Consider the following 19072-nt stretch of genomic DNA (forward strand, 5'->3'; position numbering starts at 1 on the left):
GAACACATCTGGCCTCACACACACACTACTGAAATCCTCTCACATTCACTACTGAACACCTCACACACACACTACTGAAAATTAAGCCTCACACACACACTACTGAAATCCTCTCACATTCACTACTGAACACCTCACACACACACTACTGAAAACATCTGGCCTTGCACACACACTACTGAAATCATCTCACATTCACGACTGAACACCTCACACACACAATACTGAAAATTAACCTCACACACACACACTCCTGAAAAACATTTTACTGAAAGGTTCTCAGTAGGGAATGTGCATGTGTTTCACCTATGTGTGTGTGAGGGGATTCTTGCTGTAACGGAAGTCATTCTAATGTAACGGATGTCATTCTAATGTAACGGAAGTCAGTGGTCTTGCTAGCCCCGTTAGCTTCATTATCTCCAGGCTGCTACTCCGAAGTGTTTGTTGTGTTGATGCCTGGTGGAGTATTCTTCATTGAAATATCGCACTTATCGTATGGCTCTGCGGTTCAAACAGACCGTCCATGAATGCAGTTTATTCGGTAAGTGAAATGCAAGCACTTTATTTCTTACTTGTCTTTTTATTCAGCTAACAAGCGAGACGAAGCTACATCTGTGCTAACGATGCTATCCGTAGCGTAAGTTCAAACATAATGGAGAAGTGTAAAACATTAAGAAGGATTATACTGTAAAACATAAGGCTTCTCGGTGAGGTTGGTAAAATAAGGTCATGCTTGTACATTAGTTAGTTTGCTAGTTAGGTAACTATGCATTGTTGTTGTTAATTTAAAATAGCTATGCTCGACGATGCAGACAGCGAGCGTCACATTAGTGTTGAAGAGCAGAGTACTGTATGAGATTAACCTCACTATAAGATCTGTGTATCTGAAAAATATGAATCTCACATTTCCAGTTGGTTCCAGAAATAACGTTGACGTAGATATTGCAATATGGTTTGAAAATAGCTGGAAATAAGGTCTGTGGTTGAGACGCATTTAAGAGACGGGTCACGTTTTGTTCAGCCGGATAATATCCACATGTCTACCCTACTTTTATAATTTTCAAATCATAAATCTAGTTGCCAGAAGCAAAATGCTAACGGTATGCTTAAAGGAACTGCAGCTGCTTCAACGTCACGCCGATTTAAGATTCATATTCAAACATACAGATTATAAATGGTACAAGTTGAAGCGTTTGTTTGAACAGTTTGCAGGAACTTGCTTTCAAGCAGAACTTGAAAATGTACATAAATAGCTGACGTTAATAATGCTAACTAGCGAGCTAGCTGTGTAGATCTGCTGCACTGTTTACTACAGCCCGGCTGTCCGCAGCCGACTTTATAACAGTATTAAGTGAAAACCATTCAAAATATTTTATAGGATAAATCCGTTATCCAAATCCCATAAAAACACAAGACAACCAGCAATTAGACAATACCCTGTGTCGTATTTTTGTCGGATGAATGCAAGCTGATATTGTCACTTTTAAAAAAACCTAAATAAGGGTTGTTCCCTCTTTGTTAGGATAATACTACAGAAAATGGGCTCCGCGGAAGGTGACACCCTTGCAAACCAAAAAAGAGAAATACAAGTATTTGTATTCTCCCTGGTCTGCACGTTTTACGTTGCTTAAGGTAAGTGAACATGAAACTATTCAGCATAACTTTCAATAATAATCTACGGTATTTATTGAGTTTTGGGATATTACTTGCATACAAATCTATACATGCCTTAAGGTTTCTAAAACATATAATATGTGGTAAATTCAACAGTGGACCCAGCAAAGATTCACATTTTTGCACGATTTGTTATTGATTTGTTGCTGTTACTTAATTATACTTTTAATAAATTCAAGTCAAGCTTAGTTACATGTGATGGTAGCTATATGCTCTTACCTGTGTGCCTCCTCCGCAACCAGACTGTATTCAAACTCTTAAGTACCAGTTCTATCTACTTTAAACAATTAAAAAGACACAATCAACTACATTTATTGATATACCAATCTTTATTTTTGGGGCCTCTTCTTCTTTTAAATTAAACTTTCAGGCATGAGATATTGAAATACAGTAATAGTTTTGTCTATTTAAAAAAGAATGAGCCATTCCTTACAGTTAACTTCATATTTCTTATTGTCTAAAGCATTTATGACACACATTTCCCCCTCATATTCACAGTGTGGATCAATTGAGACAGCGTGCAGAGACTTTGGGAGAAACCTCAGCGTGACGGATGTCCTGTCTGTGGGTTTGGCTGGAGAAGGTAGAGAGGTCTTTCTCTGGGATGAGGAGGACCAGGGGGGTATACTGCGAAGCAGGATTTTCGCTTAGCCGGCTAAATTCAGGGAAAACTCCGGCTTTCCGGTCATCCGAAGCTGGTTCTCTTTTTAGCAGGCTAGATCTCCATGGTAACTTATGCTAAGCAGCTAACCTGGTCAGGACCAGGTTAGGTTGCAGGCTAAGAGCTCAACTCAGTGAAAGCACTGCCTGCTGACCAATCAGAGCTCAGTGTGCGGAGTTTAAAGCGATCAAGTCAAGGAAATACAGAAAAGCTGCCGTTGCAGGAAAGACGGCCGGCAAAAATCACCGACTGTGTGAACGTGAACATTAATAGAATATCACCTCCTTCTTCAGAGCAATCTGACTATTATAGCGTTAAGAAAGCTTACTTAAATATCGGCCACAACATAAGTAACCGCATATCACTTCATAATGTATCATATATCTCCTTATCTGAGTCAGCTGAGCCGTATCTGGCCGTGCAACACTCACAGTCACATACTGGATGCAGAAGTATTATTTTAAGCAACACATTAAGTTGACGAAACACTCGAGTCAAATGTAATTGAAGTCAGATAGTGTCTTAGACGGGGCAGTGATATCATAAACCTGTTAATGTACGCATTCAAACACTTTTTCTGTTCCCAGCTGTGTTCACCTTGCAGGTGCAGCTCTGTGGCTTTGATCCTGGATAAAGTGTTTAAGTCATGGATGTTTAAAGTTTAACTTCTTCATTTTTGACTAGTATTAAAGTTCACTTTTCATTCAGGAAGTATGACGCTGCGCTGTCAGTGCGCTTCTCCATGTTTGCGATTGGTCGAATGCTCCAGATACCACCCCTTTCATGTGAACGCGCACCTAACTAGATAGGACACGGCTGGCTTGAGCGATCCACTTGATAACCAGCGTCGTAGGACCGTTTAGCGAGAGCGCGTATGTTTTGGATTAGGCCAACCGGCTAACTCAAACATATCCAGGTTAGGTTGAACCAGCTTCGTAGTATAGGCCCCAGGTCTGATGAAGAAACCACCTAACTGCATCTGTGAGCCCATACTGGGCTCAGCTGCCACAAACAAATGATGGTCCTGTTTGACTTTGTGTTCACAATAAAAGTGTAGTTTCTTAGTGAATGTCCTGTATTGGTCTTTAATCTGAAATCAGCTTTTCATTTTCTTCTTGCCCCTCTGAGAAAACGGTGAGGCAGTTGTGTCTTTCAGGTATGTCCTTTCCTAACAGAAATGACAAGAAACATATGACATTATTGCAGAGCAAGTGTGTTATTTATGAAACGTTTGTTTATTTAGCGGCTGTAGAAATAATGTATTTTTTAAATGTTAATGTGTTTTTTTAATTCATCACTTTGTACTACAAAGATAATCAGATTATGAATGAACAGTCTGCAGTTAATCAACATTAAAATATCTTATTAAATAATATTCAACTGCTCGGTTGTCTCACTGCAAGAACCACTTTTACCACGTCTTTTACAGACAATATGTAGAGACAAATGGTAGCAATTCTCACAATGTAAAATAATAATTGCCTTAAATACATTGAAATGTGAAAGCTGATTATAGTTGTTACTTTATCTATTTAAACCAGAACGTTTCTCGATTCCTTGTACCTTTGAGTCCATGCTGAAGTTCACTGATGTTAGGAATAGGTCTGTCTCTCGTGTTCAGCATCCTTTGGTCTGTCTGCCGCATCACCTGGAAACTTTAAACAAACAGATATGTATATGTAAAGTAACAATGTGTTGGTCACAGTCTTTTTTAAATGCAAATGTCATGTGATAATCTTTTTGTTATCCTTAAAGAAAGTGCTGGATATCAAAGCCCTTACTGTATCTTATCAGTTGGATTGTGTATTATTGTATAGTTGTGGTCCCTTTTTATTTTAGAATCGTTTTTCATGACAGTCAATTTAAATATTTGTCCTATGCCATATTCACATTCATTTGTAACACACACGTAAGGGTAAAAGACAAACATCTTCAACAAATGTAATGCAATGAATAAGCTTCATTGTCACAGAAGCACACATAACGTCATATCTAATATTTAAACAAATAATTTCCTTGTCCCTAAATCATTGACTGAGCTATTTTTCGTCCTTAAATGTAGGCATTAAGTTACATGTTCATGTTCTGCTGCCACAATAAGTCGGTTTCTCCAGTGTAATGATAATAAAATGCTAAGTAAGTATTGGTAATAATATTAATAAAAACAACAACGTTTGGGTTCGTTCGTTTAATATGATGAACGTTAACCAGTAAGCTTCAATAATCAACTTCAGCTCAACAAACCATATTGCAATATCTACGTTAACGTTATTTCTGGAACCAACTGGAAATGTGAGATTCATATTTTTCAGATACACAGATCTTATAGTGAGGTTAATCTCATACAGTACTCTGCTCTTCAACACTAATGTGACACTAGCTGTCTGCATCGTCGAGCATAGCTATTTTAAATTAACAACAATGCATACAGTTACCTAACTAGCAAACCAACTAATGTACAAGCATGACCTTATTTTACCAACCTCACCGAGAAGCCTTATGTTTTACAGTATAATCCTTCTTAATGTTTTACACTTCTCCATTATGTTTTAACTTGTATGCTACGGATAGCATCGTTAGCACAGATGTAGCTTCGTCTCGCTTGTTAGCTGAATAAAAAGACAAGTAAGAAATAAAGTGCTTGAATTGTACTTACCGAATAAACTGCATTCATGGACGGTCTGTTTGAACCGCAGAGCCATACGATAAGTGCGATATTTCAATGAAGAATACTCCACCAGGCATCAACACAACAAACACTTCGGAGTAGCAGCCTGGAGCTAATGAAGCTAACGGGGCTAGCAAGACCACTGACTTCCGTTACATTAGAATGACATCCGTTACATTAGAATGACATCCGTTACATTAGAATGACTTCCGTTACAGCAAGAATCCCCTCACACACACATAGGTGAAACACATGCACATTCCCTACTGAGAACCTTTCAGTAAAATGTTTTTCAGGAGTGTGTGTGTGTGAGGTTAATTTTCAGTATTGTGTGTCTGAGATGATTTCAGTAGTGTGTGTGCAAGGCCAGATGTTTTCAGTAGTGTGTGTGTGAGGTGTTCAGTAGTGAATGTGAGAGGATTTCAGTAGTGTGTGTGTGAGGCTTAATTTTCAGTAGTGTGTGTGTGAGGTGTTCAGTAGTGAATGTGAGAGGATTTCAGTAGTGTGTGTGAGGCTTAATTTTCAGTAGTGTGTGTGTGTGAGGTGTTCAGTAGTGAATGTGAGAGTATTTCAGTAGTGTGTGTGGAAGGCCAGATGTGTTCAGTAGTGTGTGTGTGTGTGTGTGTGAGGTGTTCAGTAGTGAATGTGAGAGTATTTCAGTAGTGTGTGTGGAAGGCCAGATGTGTTCAGTAGTGAATGTGAGAGGATTTCAGTAGTGTGTGTGTGAGGCTTAATTTTCAGTAGAGTGTGTGTGAGGTGTTCAGTAGTGAACGTGAGAGTATTTCAGTAGTGTGTGTGTGAGGTGTTCAGTAGTGAACGTGAGAGTATTTCAGTAGTGTGTGTGCAAGGCCAGATGTTTTCAGTAGTGTGTGTGCGAGGTGAGTTTGAATTTTGGCCTACACGGCCCCTCATACAACATGAGCTGGGGGGAAAACATGCCTGCTCTGATGCACAGGCGCATACTAAAACACAAACGGTAAGCAACAAAAGGGCAAACAACAGCAGAGGAGTTTAAACCCCTGGGCTAGACAGCAGCTGAACGCTTGGCCGTCCCTCGGGAAGCTGCAGTACACAAAGGACTGTCCCATTGGTAACCTATAGAATACACACAGGAGGGGAGCTCTGGGAGAGAAAATAGAATAAAGGAGGACGACGACGAGGGAGCAGGTTGCTGCAACGCTGGGTAATGCTCCTACCAACCTGAGACCATGATAAAGAGTTATGTAACACCAAGCAATGTTACAGATTCATGTGACATTTGAACATGTGCACTAGTGGTTTTACACACCTGATTTAACCAGATATGAAAGCATGGGATGTAATGCATGATGTCAGTATGTTACATATAGAAGACAACACATAAAGCGAAAAATTGTGCAAAGCTATAGGGCATGTCTCTCTGGTTGATTCCCAGTGATGAGCCTGTGTAGAGGAGGCAGAGAAAAACACATACATGTACATAAAGAAAGGAGCATAGAGGAAGTGTGGATGAACAGTGTAACATGAGCAGATCGACTGAGAGCCACACATTTGGTTATTCAGCTATTTCCGGATGCAGATTCCAGTTAGAGATACTCTGTAGGCTCTGTACTCCGAGTGCACTGACATCGACACACAAGCAGCATACAAAGGCAAAGAGGCAACACATGACATCAAAGCCTTTGAGTGGCACAACACTCAAGGGGTTGTGTGTGTGTGATGATGTGTGTGTGTGTGTGTGTGTGTGTGTGTGTGTGTGTGTGTGTGTGTGTGTGTGTGTGTGTGTGTGTGTGTGTGTGTGTGTGTGTGTGTGTGTGTGTGTGTGTGTGTGTGTGTGTGTGTGTGTTGGCCTGTGTTGTGTACACATCCAGAGACGGCTCTTGAGATGTTAAGAGCTGCCCTCTGTGAGTGTCTGACAGCCAAGTGACACTGGTGTCAGCATACCAAAGCCTTGTGTTTCCCGGGCTCCATTAAGATGTGGCTACTCCAGCTGGGCTCTGTGTCTCTGCCAAGTTTCTCACACACACTGCAACTACTGTTACACAGCAGGAGAGAAAGCAGGGGCATTTTCAGTGAGGATGAATGGAGTTGCACGCTGAAAAGCAGTGCATTGCATAAAACACTCATAGTTATAATTCCCCTTACGTTTTGCTGAGGATAACCAGTGTGGGAAGTGGTGCTCAAATTGTCTGGAATACATTTAAAACCCCATCTAGATATCTCATCCCGGCTGCCACTTAACATTTCTTTTCCTGGCAGCATAATTAAATTATCAGCTGTCACTTCAGTTAACTAGCAGAGATGCAGAGTTAATGTGCTAAATGCCACAGGGCTGGAGCTGCTCTGATTCAATGAATCTTAAGTGTCCTCTCGTCAAACCGTCTCATTCTACTCTGTTTTTGTTCTCTGGGTGACAGGCTGCACAATCCCAATAAGAATTATCTTTGTCTCAGTCTCCGGATATGTACATGCACATACACACTTACAAACTGTCAGAGGGATAAGAGAGACTATTTAAAGACGTGTACAAAAAACGGAGGAATCTGGTCCCCTTTTAGGATTTTGTTTTTTACTTTGGATCACAAGAGCCCACACACAATAATCCTGTGTATGAAAGTGTTTAAGAGGGGGCATGATGCTGTCTATATTCCTACGTAGTGTAGAGCCCCTCCTCTGCTCATGCAGCCATTCAGGTTTCAGAAAACGTTGTTACGGTTATATATTTTTAGAGCACAGATTCTCTTCTTATATACAGCTCATAAGAGAAACATATTAAGGAATATCCTGACATTATTTCACATAGTTATTACCTCCTACAGGCTGTGCAGAACACTTTGAAACTAAAGTATAATACTCTCTGCAGAGCCCTTTCACTGGCAGCTCCATCAATGTCTCTTCACAGTAAGCATGATTGTCTTCACGTTTGCATAATTTTGTATATGCAGTACAACCACATTATTATTCTGAATATTTAAAGTAGCACCATGACAACACTGAGAAAAGTTTGTGAAAAGGCAGCGGTTCCAGGCACACACACTAAAAGTAGATACTTTGATATGCAGAACAAAAACACAGGCAGGGACATGATACCGTATATTTACAAGTTTCATTTTATTGGTGTACTTTGACAATAACATTGATGGTATAAAAGAAAAATCTCCATCATACAAATTTCAATAATCAAAAGATAATATGCCGATACACAAACAGATCCACATAAGGCTGACATCAAGTTTTGACAAGTGGCTTCAAATGGCTTCAATTCAAGGAGAAATGCTCTCCTAACAATCAGAGAAGATATATGTTTAATTTAGCAATCTGTATTTATTTATTTTAATAATTAGCTTTCATAGAAAATGATGAGTCTTTGCAGATTTTGGAGTGGATTGTGTTGCTGGTTCGGGTGCCTGTGTTGCATTGCATTGTAAGCAATAAGCATATGGTGTTTATGGCAGACATCTCTATTCTGCTGTGTTTTCCTCAGACCTGCACCTTACCCCAACTGCTGTCACTATCAAAGACACATCACACAGAAACAAAGAGACTTAACTTCAAGTGATGCCTATGTGTGCTGTCTCTTCTACTGCTACAGCATATTAGGTACAGTGAGGCCTGTAGAACACCTCAGAGATTGTGAGAGAATCTGAAATTCATGGGGTGAGGATATTTTAAGTTCGAGTTAAAGACAAGGCTGTGCCAGGGAGCAGGGATGTAAAACATTGATGTCACTGTGTACGCTTCACTAGCACTTTAATGGCACTAGATAAACCCGCAGCCAAATCCCTCCAAAGCCTTGTTCTTTATGCTAGCATTTGTAGCGATTTAAGACCTTATAGAATTTCTAAAACACTACACACAACTATATTTACAATAATCATTTTTATTGATATGCACTTTTTTAATTTAAATATTTTTGCTTATAAAAAAACTCAAGTGAAAAAACACTGCAATAAATTAAGAAGCTTTAAGGCTGCCAGTCTTGTCAGATGCCCAAAATATGGTTTCTTCATTCAAACTGGTACAGAATGGATCAGAGCAAGTGAGATTATGGTACAAAGTAGCCTCAAAGTAGCCTCATGTATATATATTACACATATATATATATATATATATACACACACACGTATATATATATTACATATATACACACACACATATATATATATATATACACATATATATATACACACATACGTATATATATATTACATATATACACACACATATATATATATACACACACACACATACACACATATATATAACATATACATATATATATATATAACATACATATATAACATACATATATATATATAACATACATATATATATAACATACATATATATATACACCATATACATATACACCATATACATATATACATATAAATATATACATATAAATATATACATAACAGGGACAAGGTAAGCCAGCATGCTCTTATCACAACCTGAAAACCACTTTTTTTTTTTTTAAATAAAAAGCAAGAGTGCCGACTGATTTGCCCCCGTTACTTCTTAGTGGACAAAGATGTTTAGAAGTCAGAAAACCCATCTTGTTGATTATGGTGTTGGCTGATGAAGCTACTCATTCTGCATTGTGGAGTAAAGAGCCTTGATTCTGAGAATATCTAAGTCATCCAGAGGTGCTCTTGATATTCAGAGGTCTGAATCTTCACCTGAACACTCAAACTAAATGTGGCTCTTGCTATATCTCCATCTAGCTTTTAATGTAAATCAAAGACAAAATCAAATATAATATACAGTGCATCATGTTTGTGTCGAGAACTTTAAAAAAAAAAAAAAGGAACCTGCAAGTTGTTCACAACCGGGTCACTATAAATCATTTTCATATCAGTGCTGAAAAACAAAATAAAAAACAATACATCTCAACATTTAGATGGATGACAGTTAGACCTCTGAAAGGTTTAGCCATTTCAATCAAACACACGTGGAAAAGTAAAACTTAACACAAACGCTGCTACTGTTCATGACTTCCACTGGGCACATCCCGAGTGATTGGCTCGGAGGTAAACACGTACGTCTCTTTTGGGCGATTAACCAGTGCAACAAAAACACAATTTTGCTTCACCTGGCAGGATGAAAAGGCAGAACGTGTGGGTGTAAAAATACTGAATAATTATGCCACCTATAGGCAGGATTAAGGGGTGATTTTTCCTAGTCTTTCTGATGTTAAGATTGGTTTCAGTAATCACATAGAGAGAGACTCCCAGGGAGGGGAGCTCTGGTAGGTCAGCACCATTGATTATCGATAAATATAAAAGGAGGTGCCCAGTGAAAGGCAACGACTAATAGCATTTTCTGATTAGATATCTTGCTCTTCCTGTGGTTGTCACACAAAATGGCCTCTTCAAACCTGCCTGTCTACCAGATTAATACGCACCAGGCTACAGAACCTGTTCTATCTCACCAGCTATTAATTTCTGGAGAGTAAATCTGCATCTAAATGAAATGGAACATCTCCCCTTTTACACAGACCTGTGCCTCACAATCCCACATAACTGCAAGTTTCAGTGCATCTAACACAGTCTGTCTTTTGTCACCTAATAAATCATCACATCAACCGCAAGAAAAAAAAAAAAATTACAGAAAATAATCCATAAAAGATCAAATAAATAAAATGAGGTCCAGCCTCTTTACTTCTTATTTCATTGTGGAAACACAGTTTGTCAATTAACCACATTTCCCCAAAAGATACATCTTAAGAAATGCATACAAGGCGATTTGTGTGAAATGAAGTAGCTGCATGACCAGAGGACAGACAGTGAGTTGAGTGTCTGCATGTTTTTTTTTTTTCTTAAAAAGGAACTACATTTACAGTATTGGGATATTTTACTCAAAATCAACACTGTCAAACTAACAAATTAGAGAAGCAACATTTTAGCAACTGCTATGTACTGCCAGAGTGCTGTATGTCTGTCTCAATGCAGTGTTAGGCTGCATGCTACCAACTGGAAAACTTGACTTGAAACCAACATCCTGAAGTTTGATTTACTTACAATCACACTGGCCAAAGCCTGACACAAAGCAAACAAAGCTAATCAGTGGCTTATCACGAGACGTCTAACATAAGCAGATCTGCTCTTCTATAGCCACGTCTAGAAAAATGAATTGAAGTATTAGTTAAAAAAATAAAGGCAGCCATAGATTAGTTGTTGAAGAAATACAGTTCTCACAGCACCCAAAGTGAAGGAGGGCTGGCTAACAGTATAACAAACACTAGACAATCTGAGAAATAACAACAGCGAAAGCCTCTGTAAACACAAGTGACAGTGACAGCAATCAAGTATTCTCTACCTCCAATTCTCTTTTGTAAAAGAAAGAAGGTGAGTCAACATCAAGGATGTGGGATCTAAAAATAATAACTGTTTATCTCTCCCTGGCTTGGACTAGCACTGAGCACACAAAGTGAGGTCTAATGTCAGTCAGTCACAGTTTCAGGGGTGAAGCCTCCTGGAGGTCACCCTGAAGACCTTACACTGACAATAGGAAACATACAGGCCATTTGCATAGCTCTCCCTACCCTATAAACAAGCACAAACAAACACACTAACAAGGGTGGCATGTTTGCTTAGGCAAAGATGTTGTGAATGTGAAGTTTGCATACACAGCCACTCCTTTTCTATCGTCCAATAAGGGCATGCTAGCATCCGTGCTATTGCATCTGTATCAGGAGGAAGTCAGGTGTAAGTTCTGCTGTCTGATATTACAGCTTATTGCTAACAGGATGAACATACAGCCACTTGCAGGCAGCCAGAACATCCAATGCAACTATGCAAACACTAACATCACAGACTTCAAATGGTACGTTCACAGGACAAAATTAAATTCATGAGAGATGATAAAGGTATTCATATTCTCGAAAGTTAGGATAAACTATTTCACATACAGTTTACATGACTGAAAACACTTACGCTTAATATAAGTTTCTTTTCAGATTTGGCAAACCTTCTGCAGTACCAGCTGCAGGAGTCCACTCGGATTAAAAGTTGATGTGTGGTCGTGTGTGCATGCAAATGATTTCACAGGCTTACTTTATTTCTGAAAATATGTAGTGCAAGAGCAAAGAAAAAAGAAAAGCCTCAGGGACCAGGTCAGCAAGTGTTGCGTGAGTATGTGTGTGCATATCATGGCCTATTATGATAAACAAGCACAATAATGTAGGGCTGAGCTCATAGTTGACTGAAAAAGATATGAATGAATGAATGGATGCTGAAGGCCAAAATGGTGCAAAAGGCATGTGGAGACTGAAGACTAGATAAGCCGAGATGAGAGGAGTGATGGACTGTGGCACAAGCAAGTGCAGCATTTATCCTTAATTCTGTATATCATTTATCCAACATACTTATTCGAGTCTCCTTTTTTTGTTGCATACAAACAAAGAATAAAGCAAAGAATCAACCAACTTAAAAGTCCTAAGCAGTGCTGCAACTGGTGAGATATGGCTGATGTCCCAGAGGACTTTGATTCCCAGGTGTTTTGCAGTCCAGCTGATCCTTGATCAGTAGTCAGCTATGAGTGCAAGCTTTCTGCTCAAGCTGACCGTGATGTTGGTGAAGAGAGGCCTCCTGGACACTATGGGGGAGTAGTTTAAGTTGTTAAGACCATCCACTTTCTGTCTCTCCCTTGAGTGGCGAAGTAAACTATATCTGCAAGAACAAACAATCAAAATGTCAATAAGGTGTGGAGAGGAGAGATAAAAACACTATGCAACCCACTGCAATACAAAGAAGTTCAAGGTTCTGGTTAGAAAAGTTACATTGAGTGTTAGACAAGACTTCATTACACAAAGGTGTTATCATCCTACACACTGTTAGTAGGTCCATTTAAATAAAAGCCTCATTGTCAGTGGATTAGTCAGGAAAGTGACAGTTTGCTTTTTATTCTCATGCGATGATCAAGTTGTGAACATAAATAGACTATTAGAGTTGTATAAGATTAACAAAGGCACATTTATTTTGGAGAAAATATTTGGAGTATCCACTAAGTATCTTATTAACAAATGAAAGAAACATTTATTCTTCGGCCTATTTGAAGTTACTCAGGATGTGAATAGAAAGAGCCTGATTGGAATTCCAGCCCTGAAGCATACAAGCAAATCACATGCAAAGTCTTTAAAAGAGTTAGAATTATCTTAAAGTCAGCGCTCTGGACTTTCATGTGACTGGCTTACACCACATGAGCCTTATTCAAATGATCACCCTCCCCTTTTAACCAAAGTGTGTGTGTGTGCAGGGCCGCCTTAATGCACGGGCTGACCTGGGCTGAAGCCCAGGGGCCTACAGAGATTGGGGGCCTATCATGAGCAAATACAATTTAAAAAATAAAAAGGTTTTTTTTTATTTAAAATATTAAATAAACAAAGTCTTCGCTTTCAGAATATGAAACTTTTATTTCCAAAATCACACGATAAATACATTTTTGAAACTTGTAGGGAAGAAGACATGCTTTCGCTCGCCACTCTGCTCTTCCACAGCGCCGCTTCCCCTCCCTCCGCTGAAATTATGAATTTAAGGCGTATAGTAATCATAGATAACACGGCAGGGTCCGTGACAGTTTGTTTTCATCTGGTTTCAAATAAACAAAGTCTTGGATATTTCAGAATATTAAACTTGTTTCGGCAAATTCAGATGATAAATACAACTTTGAAGCTTGTAACGACACACACACACACACACACACACACACACACACACACACACACACACACACACACACACACACACACACACACACACACACACACACACACACACACACACACACACACACACACACACACACACACACACACACACACACACACACACACACACACACACACACACACACACACACACACACACACCAGACCAATAATCCAAACGAAAATATCTTCCCTCCATACTATGTTGATCATTTGCTCCGCTAATCAATCAGATCGATTGATTCCAGAGATTTTTCTCAAAAATGATGACTCCATAACAGTAAGTGGGCAGACACTTAACAGCCAATCAGAATGAGAATATGTTTCACATGTGACTTATTCAAATTGCGAGTGATTGAGTGACAGATGAAGGTTGTTTAGGAGAAAAAGTTTGAGAAGAAAAAGTTTGAGAGTGGCGCTCGGAAAAGGAAATTGTTGAGGGAAAAGGAGTTTTGAGACAAGCAGCTAAGTCTATTACAAAAACGGTGAAGCCTACTGGTTATTTTAAACCTGTAGGCCAGGATGAGGAGGAAGGACAGATTAGTTCTGTACCGAGCAGCAGCGGTGCCGGCCGCGGGGCCTCGGAGCCAAGTAGGCCGTCTGGTTCTGATAGCGATGGAGTAGCGGGAGAGGAAAAACACAGACAGGAGGGATGTTGGAGGAGATGGAGAGGACGACGAGGACTTGCTACGTGAAGGGGAGCCAACGGCAACCGGACAGATACATGAGGGAGGCCCGATACGTCACTCATCTGGAGGAGAGGACCAGGCGCGCGTAGAGCAGAGTGGAGAAGTGCGATCACAGAGCCTGCAGAGACTAAAAATGACTTTGATTTGTTGTTTAAATAGGGGGCCTACAAAACCCATCAGCCCCAGGGCCTGATGGCAGGTTAAGGCGGGCTTGTGTGTGTGTGTGTGTGTGTGTGTGTGTGTGTGCGCGTGCGTGCGTGTGTGTGTGCGCGTGTAAACACTCACCTTCCTAGAAACTGGACTTCCCCACGATGGTGATGTGAAATTGACTTATAGCGTCCCTGGTCTCCATGCGGTCTACTTACTGAGTAGTTTGCAAACCGCACCCTAAACAAACATATTTAAGGATCATTTATCCAAAGTGTACACAGCCGGGCAGAACAAGCAGTGCAGTTATGGCTTTTATAGTCATATTACCACAGAAAGAATTGTCATACTATCTTATTAACAGTACGAGTAACATGATATAGGTATGTAAACAATACAAGAGGAAAAGGTTCTACAACATTCTCACAAAAGGGATCATTAAATACTGAAACAATCAGAATTGGTGGTGTATACAGAGAGGCTTAAGTGTGTACAGCTGCCTGTGAGCTGTGTGGGTGGGGGGGAGGATCAACAACAACGCCAAATTGCAAAGGAAAATTAAAGGAAAAAATACAAAAACAATTACAAAAGCCTGTTGTATGCAAACTGACCATCCCATAGCTTGATCATACCTAACGTCAATGTTACTGAAAGCCCTAGCTGCAGCTGTGTGTGTGTTTGTGCATGTGTGTGTGTTCCCCTTACCTGTTCCAGAGGTCATCGTCCTCTCCTCCCCAGCCCCAGAATGCATTAGGAAACCCATTAATCTTTTTGAACTGCTCCACCGTCAGGCCACTGACACCACCATAGAATTCATTATAGGGAAGCCTGAGAGGGAAATTACACTCAATTAACTCAGAATAAGGAAGGAAGACATTTACTGTATATGCCCATGGAGACTGATTCAGGACTCACATGTAGGAGTACTTGTCAAGTTTGACAGCAAAGTGTCGGGGCATGTCTGTGCACCCGTAGTAGTTTCTGTCATTCTCCATGAGGTGGTCCACATCGTGGAAGACAAGACAGTCCCAGTCCAGGTCCTTCATGGCCTCTGTGTAGCCCACGTTGAACAACATGGCTCGGTTAAATGGCTCTGTGCCCTCCTAAAGAAAAAAAAGAGACACTACTTTTGTAGGCTGGTGTGCAAAAGATTGTTACATGTAACCATTTCAACCCTCTATCTACACTATCTAGTGTAAATCACAAACACTTCACCACCTAAGTAGAATCACTTAATGCAGTTGTTTGGACTTAACACAGGAGAATCTGTCAATCCCTGCCAATGACTGTGAATAGATGTGTGCATACCTGTTCTATGAAATAAAAGGCAAACTGGAGTCTCTGTTTTTTCAGCACAGGCACCAGGTGTCGCAGCAGAATGGGTAAGTGTTCATGTCGGTTCCTGAATGGGACTAGGATGGCCACCTAAGGGACACAAAAATGGATTATAATACAATATACACAGGATGAAAAAAGACATGTTAAAAAAACACAAAGATGTTTATAAATGTATTGGGACACAGTGATACTACGCTGCCTGGTCTGCTCAACATAGTTAACTATGGCACAACATGTTTTTGAGAGCTATAATTGGTAAGGGCAAAGACAGCACCAAAAACCACCATTTGCCATAAATACTCTCATTTCCACAGTGAGAGCTGGCATGCATCAAGCAGAGAAGCACTAAGGAGCTGTGTGACCGAAAAAAAAAGTGTTTACTTCCTAGCTGTGACAGTTCCTGTATTTAAGTTTCTGAAGTTCACTACAAATCAAACTGTCACAGGAAGCAACACAATGCAAGGGAAATGGAAAACAATGAGTGGCTAAGAGAGGAACTAAGGAGATGATAGAGATATTGCTGGCTAATAAAAGAGAGGGACGGAGAGAGAGAGAGCGATAGAGAGAGAAAGAGGGCCAGTCACAGCCCCTCAGGGCAAGTGAATGTGAGACAGACACACAGATGGCAGCAAAGCTTGCTCTGTTGGGCAGAGCAAGAGCACATAGTAGGATGCAAGAATGAAACAGTACTGCAAAGCACATATAAATGGTTGGATTAATTTTGCCTGCTTCTTGTTCTTACTTAGTGGGTATTTCAGTCAATATGTGCATTATTGTATTTAAAGGTCCCCTATTATACTGATTTTCATCAATATATTATAGTTCTCAGATATATACTAAACATGTCTCTGAAGTATTTGGCTGAAACACCAAACAGATCGTGTATTGTAGCATCCCATAATCCCCTCTGTTTCAGCTCTGTTTCAAAAGTGCTGTCTGTTACTTTAGATGAAAATAAGGAGCCACTCCCCTTGCCCCTCTGATGCGGCTTTCACACCAGCGCTTTTCCCTTTCTAGCTCCGAGCGGGAGCTTTTCTGATTCAGCTCCGGTTTCCCTTTTGAGCTCCCGCTCTGTACACACCGCCCACTGGCGCCCCAGAGCTGCCCCTGCTGCGTCATGACGTCACCGTTTACATCGCTGATTTGCTCCCCAACGGCAGCCATTACGGCGCTCACAACAACGGGGAACTGCGTCGGGTCGATGATCGTGTTGCTTTTAATCACACGAAGCCAGAATAAATTGAATAACGACTTCTCCAACCTTATACTTTGCTCCAGAGTGCCGTGGTTCATTGTTTATTAATGTGTTTCTGCAGCATTTACCGACCGCTGCAGTGCTGGCTGCTCTTCCACGGGAGTTTATTCTCCCGTTAGCTCCCGGTTAGCTCACACTGCAGCGGCCGCTCTAAAGTATTCACTGTCCGACTCACACAAGCAGCTGATGCATATCCCCAGTTCCCCTTAGCCTAAGTGAATGTGTGTCAGTCTGAATTGACGCCGTTTGGCATCACAACGCTGTTATGAAAGTTTCTCTGGTATAAAACGGGTGATGTTAGCATAGCAACCGAAGCTAAACTGACTACTTGCATCCGATAGCTGCAATAATACAAAACAACACGTCTGCCTCTCTCCACAATGATCGATAACAGTGAACGGATGGTCAAAGTAAGGTACAAATAAACAGAATCACACGAAGCCTGGTTAGTGTTGCCTGACTTTATAAAGTGTGTTTATAGGCACTACTGCTTGTAGGCAGGCATAACAGTCGACCCATGTTCAGGGGAGGTGGGTTTAGTTTCCTGCACGCCTCGACGTAAGAGAGACGTAAGCGACGCCACCTCTTAGCTCCGAAGCTCTTGCCTCTAGACCGAAAATGTTTTGGAGCTGGAAGTGAACCCGATTCCGGAGCTAAGAGCCGGCGCCCCTGCGGTGTGAACAGGAAAAACCGGCGCTTTTCAGGCTCCAGCTCCGAGCCGGAGCTGAAAAAGCGCTGGTGTGAAAGGGGCATGAGAGATATTTGGTTAAAAAGAACACCATGGTGCTCTAGGAGGAGATTCAGGTGATAAGGTGGGGGGGGGGGGGTTACCTTGGTTGGTGATTGGCTAATGGTTACACAAGCCAAAACATCATTATGACATCATAAAGCGTCCAAAATCTGATCAGCTCATTTTCAGACAGGTTTTTATAGAAATGGATCAGGACAAAAAGTGAGCAAATCTTTTTTCCTGAAACTTTCAGAATCTCTTTACACAGAGGGGACCCATGTTGATGTATAAAAGACATGAACAAGTGGATTTTGCATAATAGGTGGCCTTTAAATATCAGATAGATAAACCCTTTATCCTGACAGATGTTGGATTGGTTTGAGATGTAGATCCTTGTCATACTAAATCAAGTCATGAACCATCATGCCCTGTATGAGGGCATCTGCAGTCCACTTTCCCCCCGTGTGTGTATACAACAGTGCTTTTCTGTTATCAGATCCTGTATCACATCCACACTTACCTTCCAGCGAGGTACACAGTCTTTGGGCTTCCAGTAGCCTCCTGGGGCCATCTGAGGCTCTCCCTGCAGCAAGAGCCTCTCCACATCCTCTAAAGACACCTCACTCATATTCACCTCTAGCCTGCCCTCTGTGTGTGTGGGGGGGGGGGGGGGAGAGGCACATTGTATGAGTCAGAGAAAACAATAATGGTGAGGAATAGACTAAGTGAAATCCATGGTGTGAATGTGAACAGGATGAAATTGTACAGATGGAATGAGGAAGTGGAGGAGGATAAGATAAGGGAAATGTTAAAGACAATGGAAGCAAGTTAAAAGATGGAGTGAAAGGAACAAAACTAGAGGGAATGGGACAAGACTTGTCAAAGGCATTCACAGTTGAGCAATCTGGCAGATTGAATTATTGAGTGAAGCTATTCTGTGCCATTACAAGATATTTGCACGCATCGACTCTCAAAGCTGAAAAAAAATGCGAGGTCTCTCAACCAATTCACTACTTATTTTTAGAACACATATTCATGGCAGCACAGTAAAGTTCACTTAACCTCTTAAGCCCTGAGCCCGTTTTTCAGGTTTCAGGCTCGAAAATGCCACTAACACAACAAAGACTATATCTTCACTTCTAAAAGGGGTAAATTAATAATCTTTTCTCTCAAAGCAAGGTTACATCTGTGAGTTGGATGTAGAAGTGTCAGAATCAATAT

General features: G+C 40.6%; 1 protein-coding gene and 1 long non-coding RNA gene across 4 annotated transcripts in view; both read right to left on the reverse strand.

Annotated features, from left to right (window-relative positions):
* Positions 1 to 2535: 2535 nt before the first annotated feature.
* LOC117449290 (uncharacterized) lies at positions 2536 to 5117 on the reverse strand. The gene is made up of 3 exons (XR_004552467.2): positions 4992 to 5117; positions 3899 to 3990; positions 2536 to 3503 (listed from the first exon to the last, which is right to left on the reverse strand). It is a non-coding gene; the product is annotated as an uncharacterized lncRNA (long non-coding RNA).
* A 2952-nt stretch (positions 5118 to 8069) lies between these two features.
* b4galt5 (UDP-Gal:betaGlcNAc beta 1,4- galactosyltransferase, polypeptide 5) overlaps positions 8070 to 19072 on the reverse strand; it is a 34858-nt gene continuing 23855 nt past the window's right edge. For 2 of the 3 annotated variants that reach the window (XM_034087130.2, XM_071203762.1), the window contains exons 4-9: positions 18372 to 18499; positions 15837 to 15953; positions 15444 to 15631; positions 15234 to 15356; positions 14667 to 14768; positions 8070 to 12655 (exon numbers count right to left, since the gene is read on the reverse strand). In XM_034087130.2, coding sequence (XP_033943021.1) covers positions 12508 to 12655; positions 14667 to 14768; positions 15234 to 15356; positions 15444 to 15631; positions 15837 to 15953; positions 18372 to 18499 — 806 coding nt within the window. In that variant the 3' untranslated portion in view covers positions 8070 to 12507. Of the gene's footprint in view, positions 12656 to 12679; positions 13503 to 14666; positions 14769 to 15233; positions 15357 to 15443; positions 15632 to 15836; positions 15954 to 18371; positions 18500 to 19072 lie in introns of those variants that run through there. The other variant, XM_034087131.2, reaches the window with a different exon arrangement.

Source organism: Pseudochaenichthys georgianus, chromosome 7 (assembly GCF_902827115.2).
Source record: "Pseudochaenichthys georgianus chromosome 7, fPseGeo1.2, whole genome shotgun sequence".
Lineage (NCBI taxonomy): Eukaryota > Metazoa > Chordata > Actinopteri > Perciformes > Channichthyidae > Pseudochaenichthys > Pseudochaenichthys georgianus.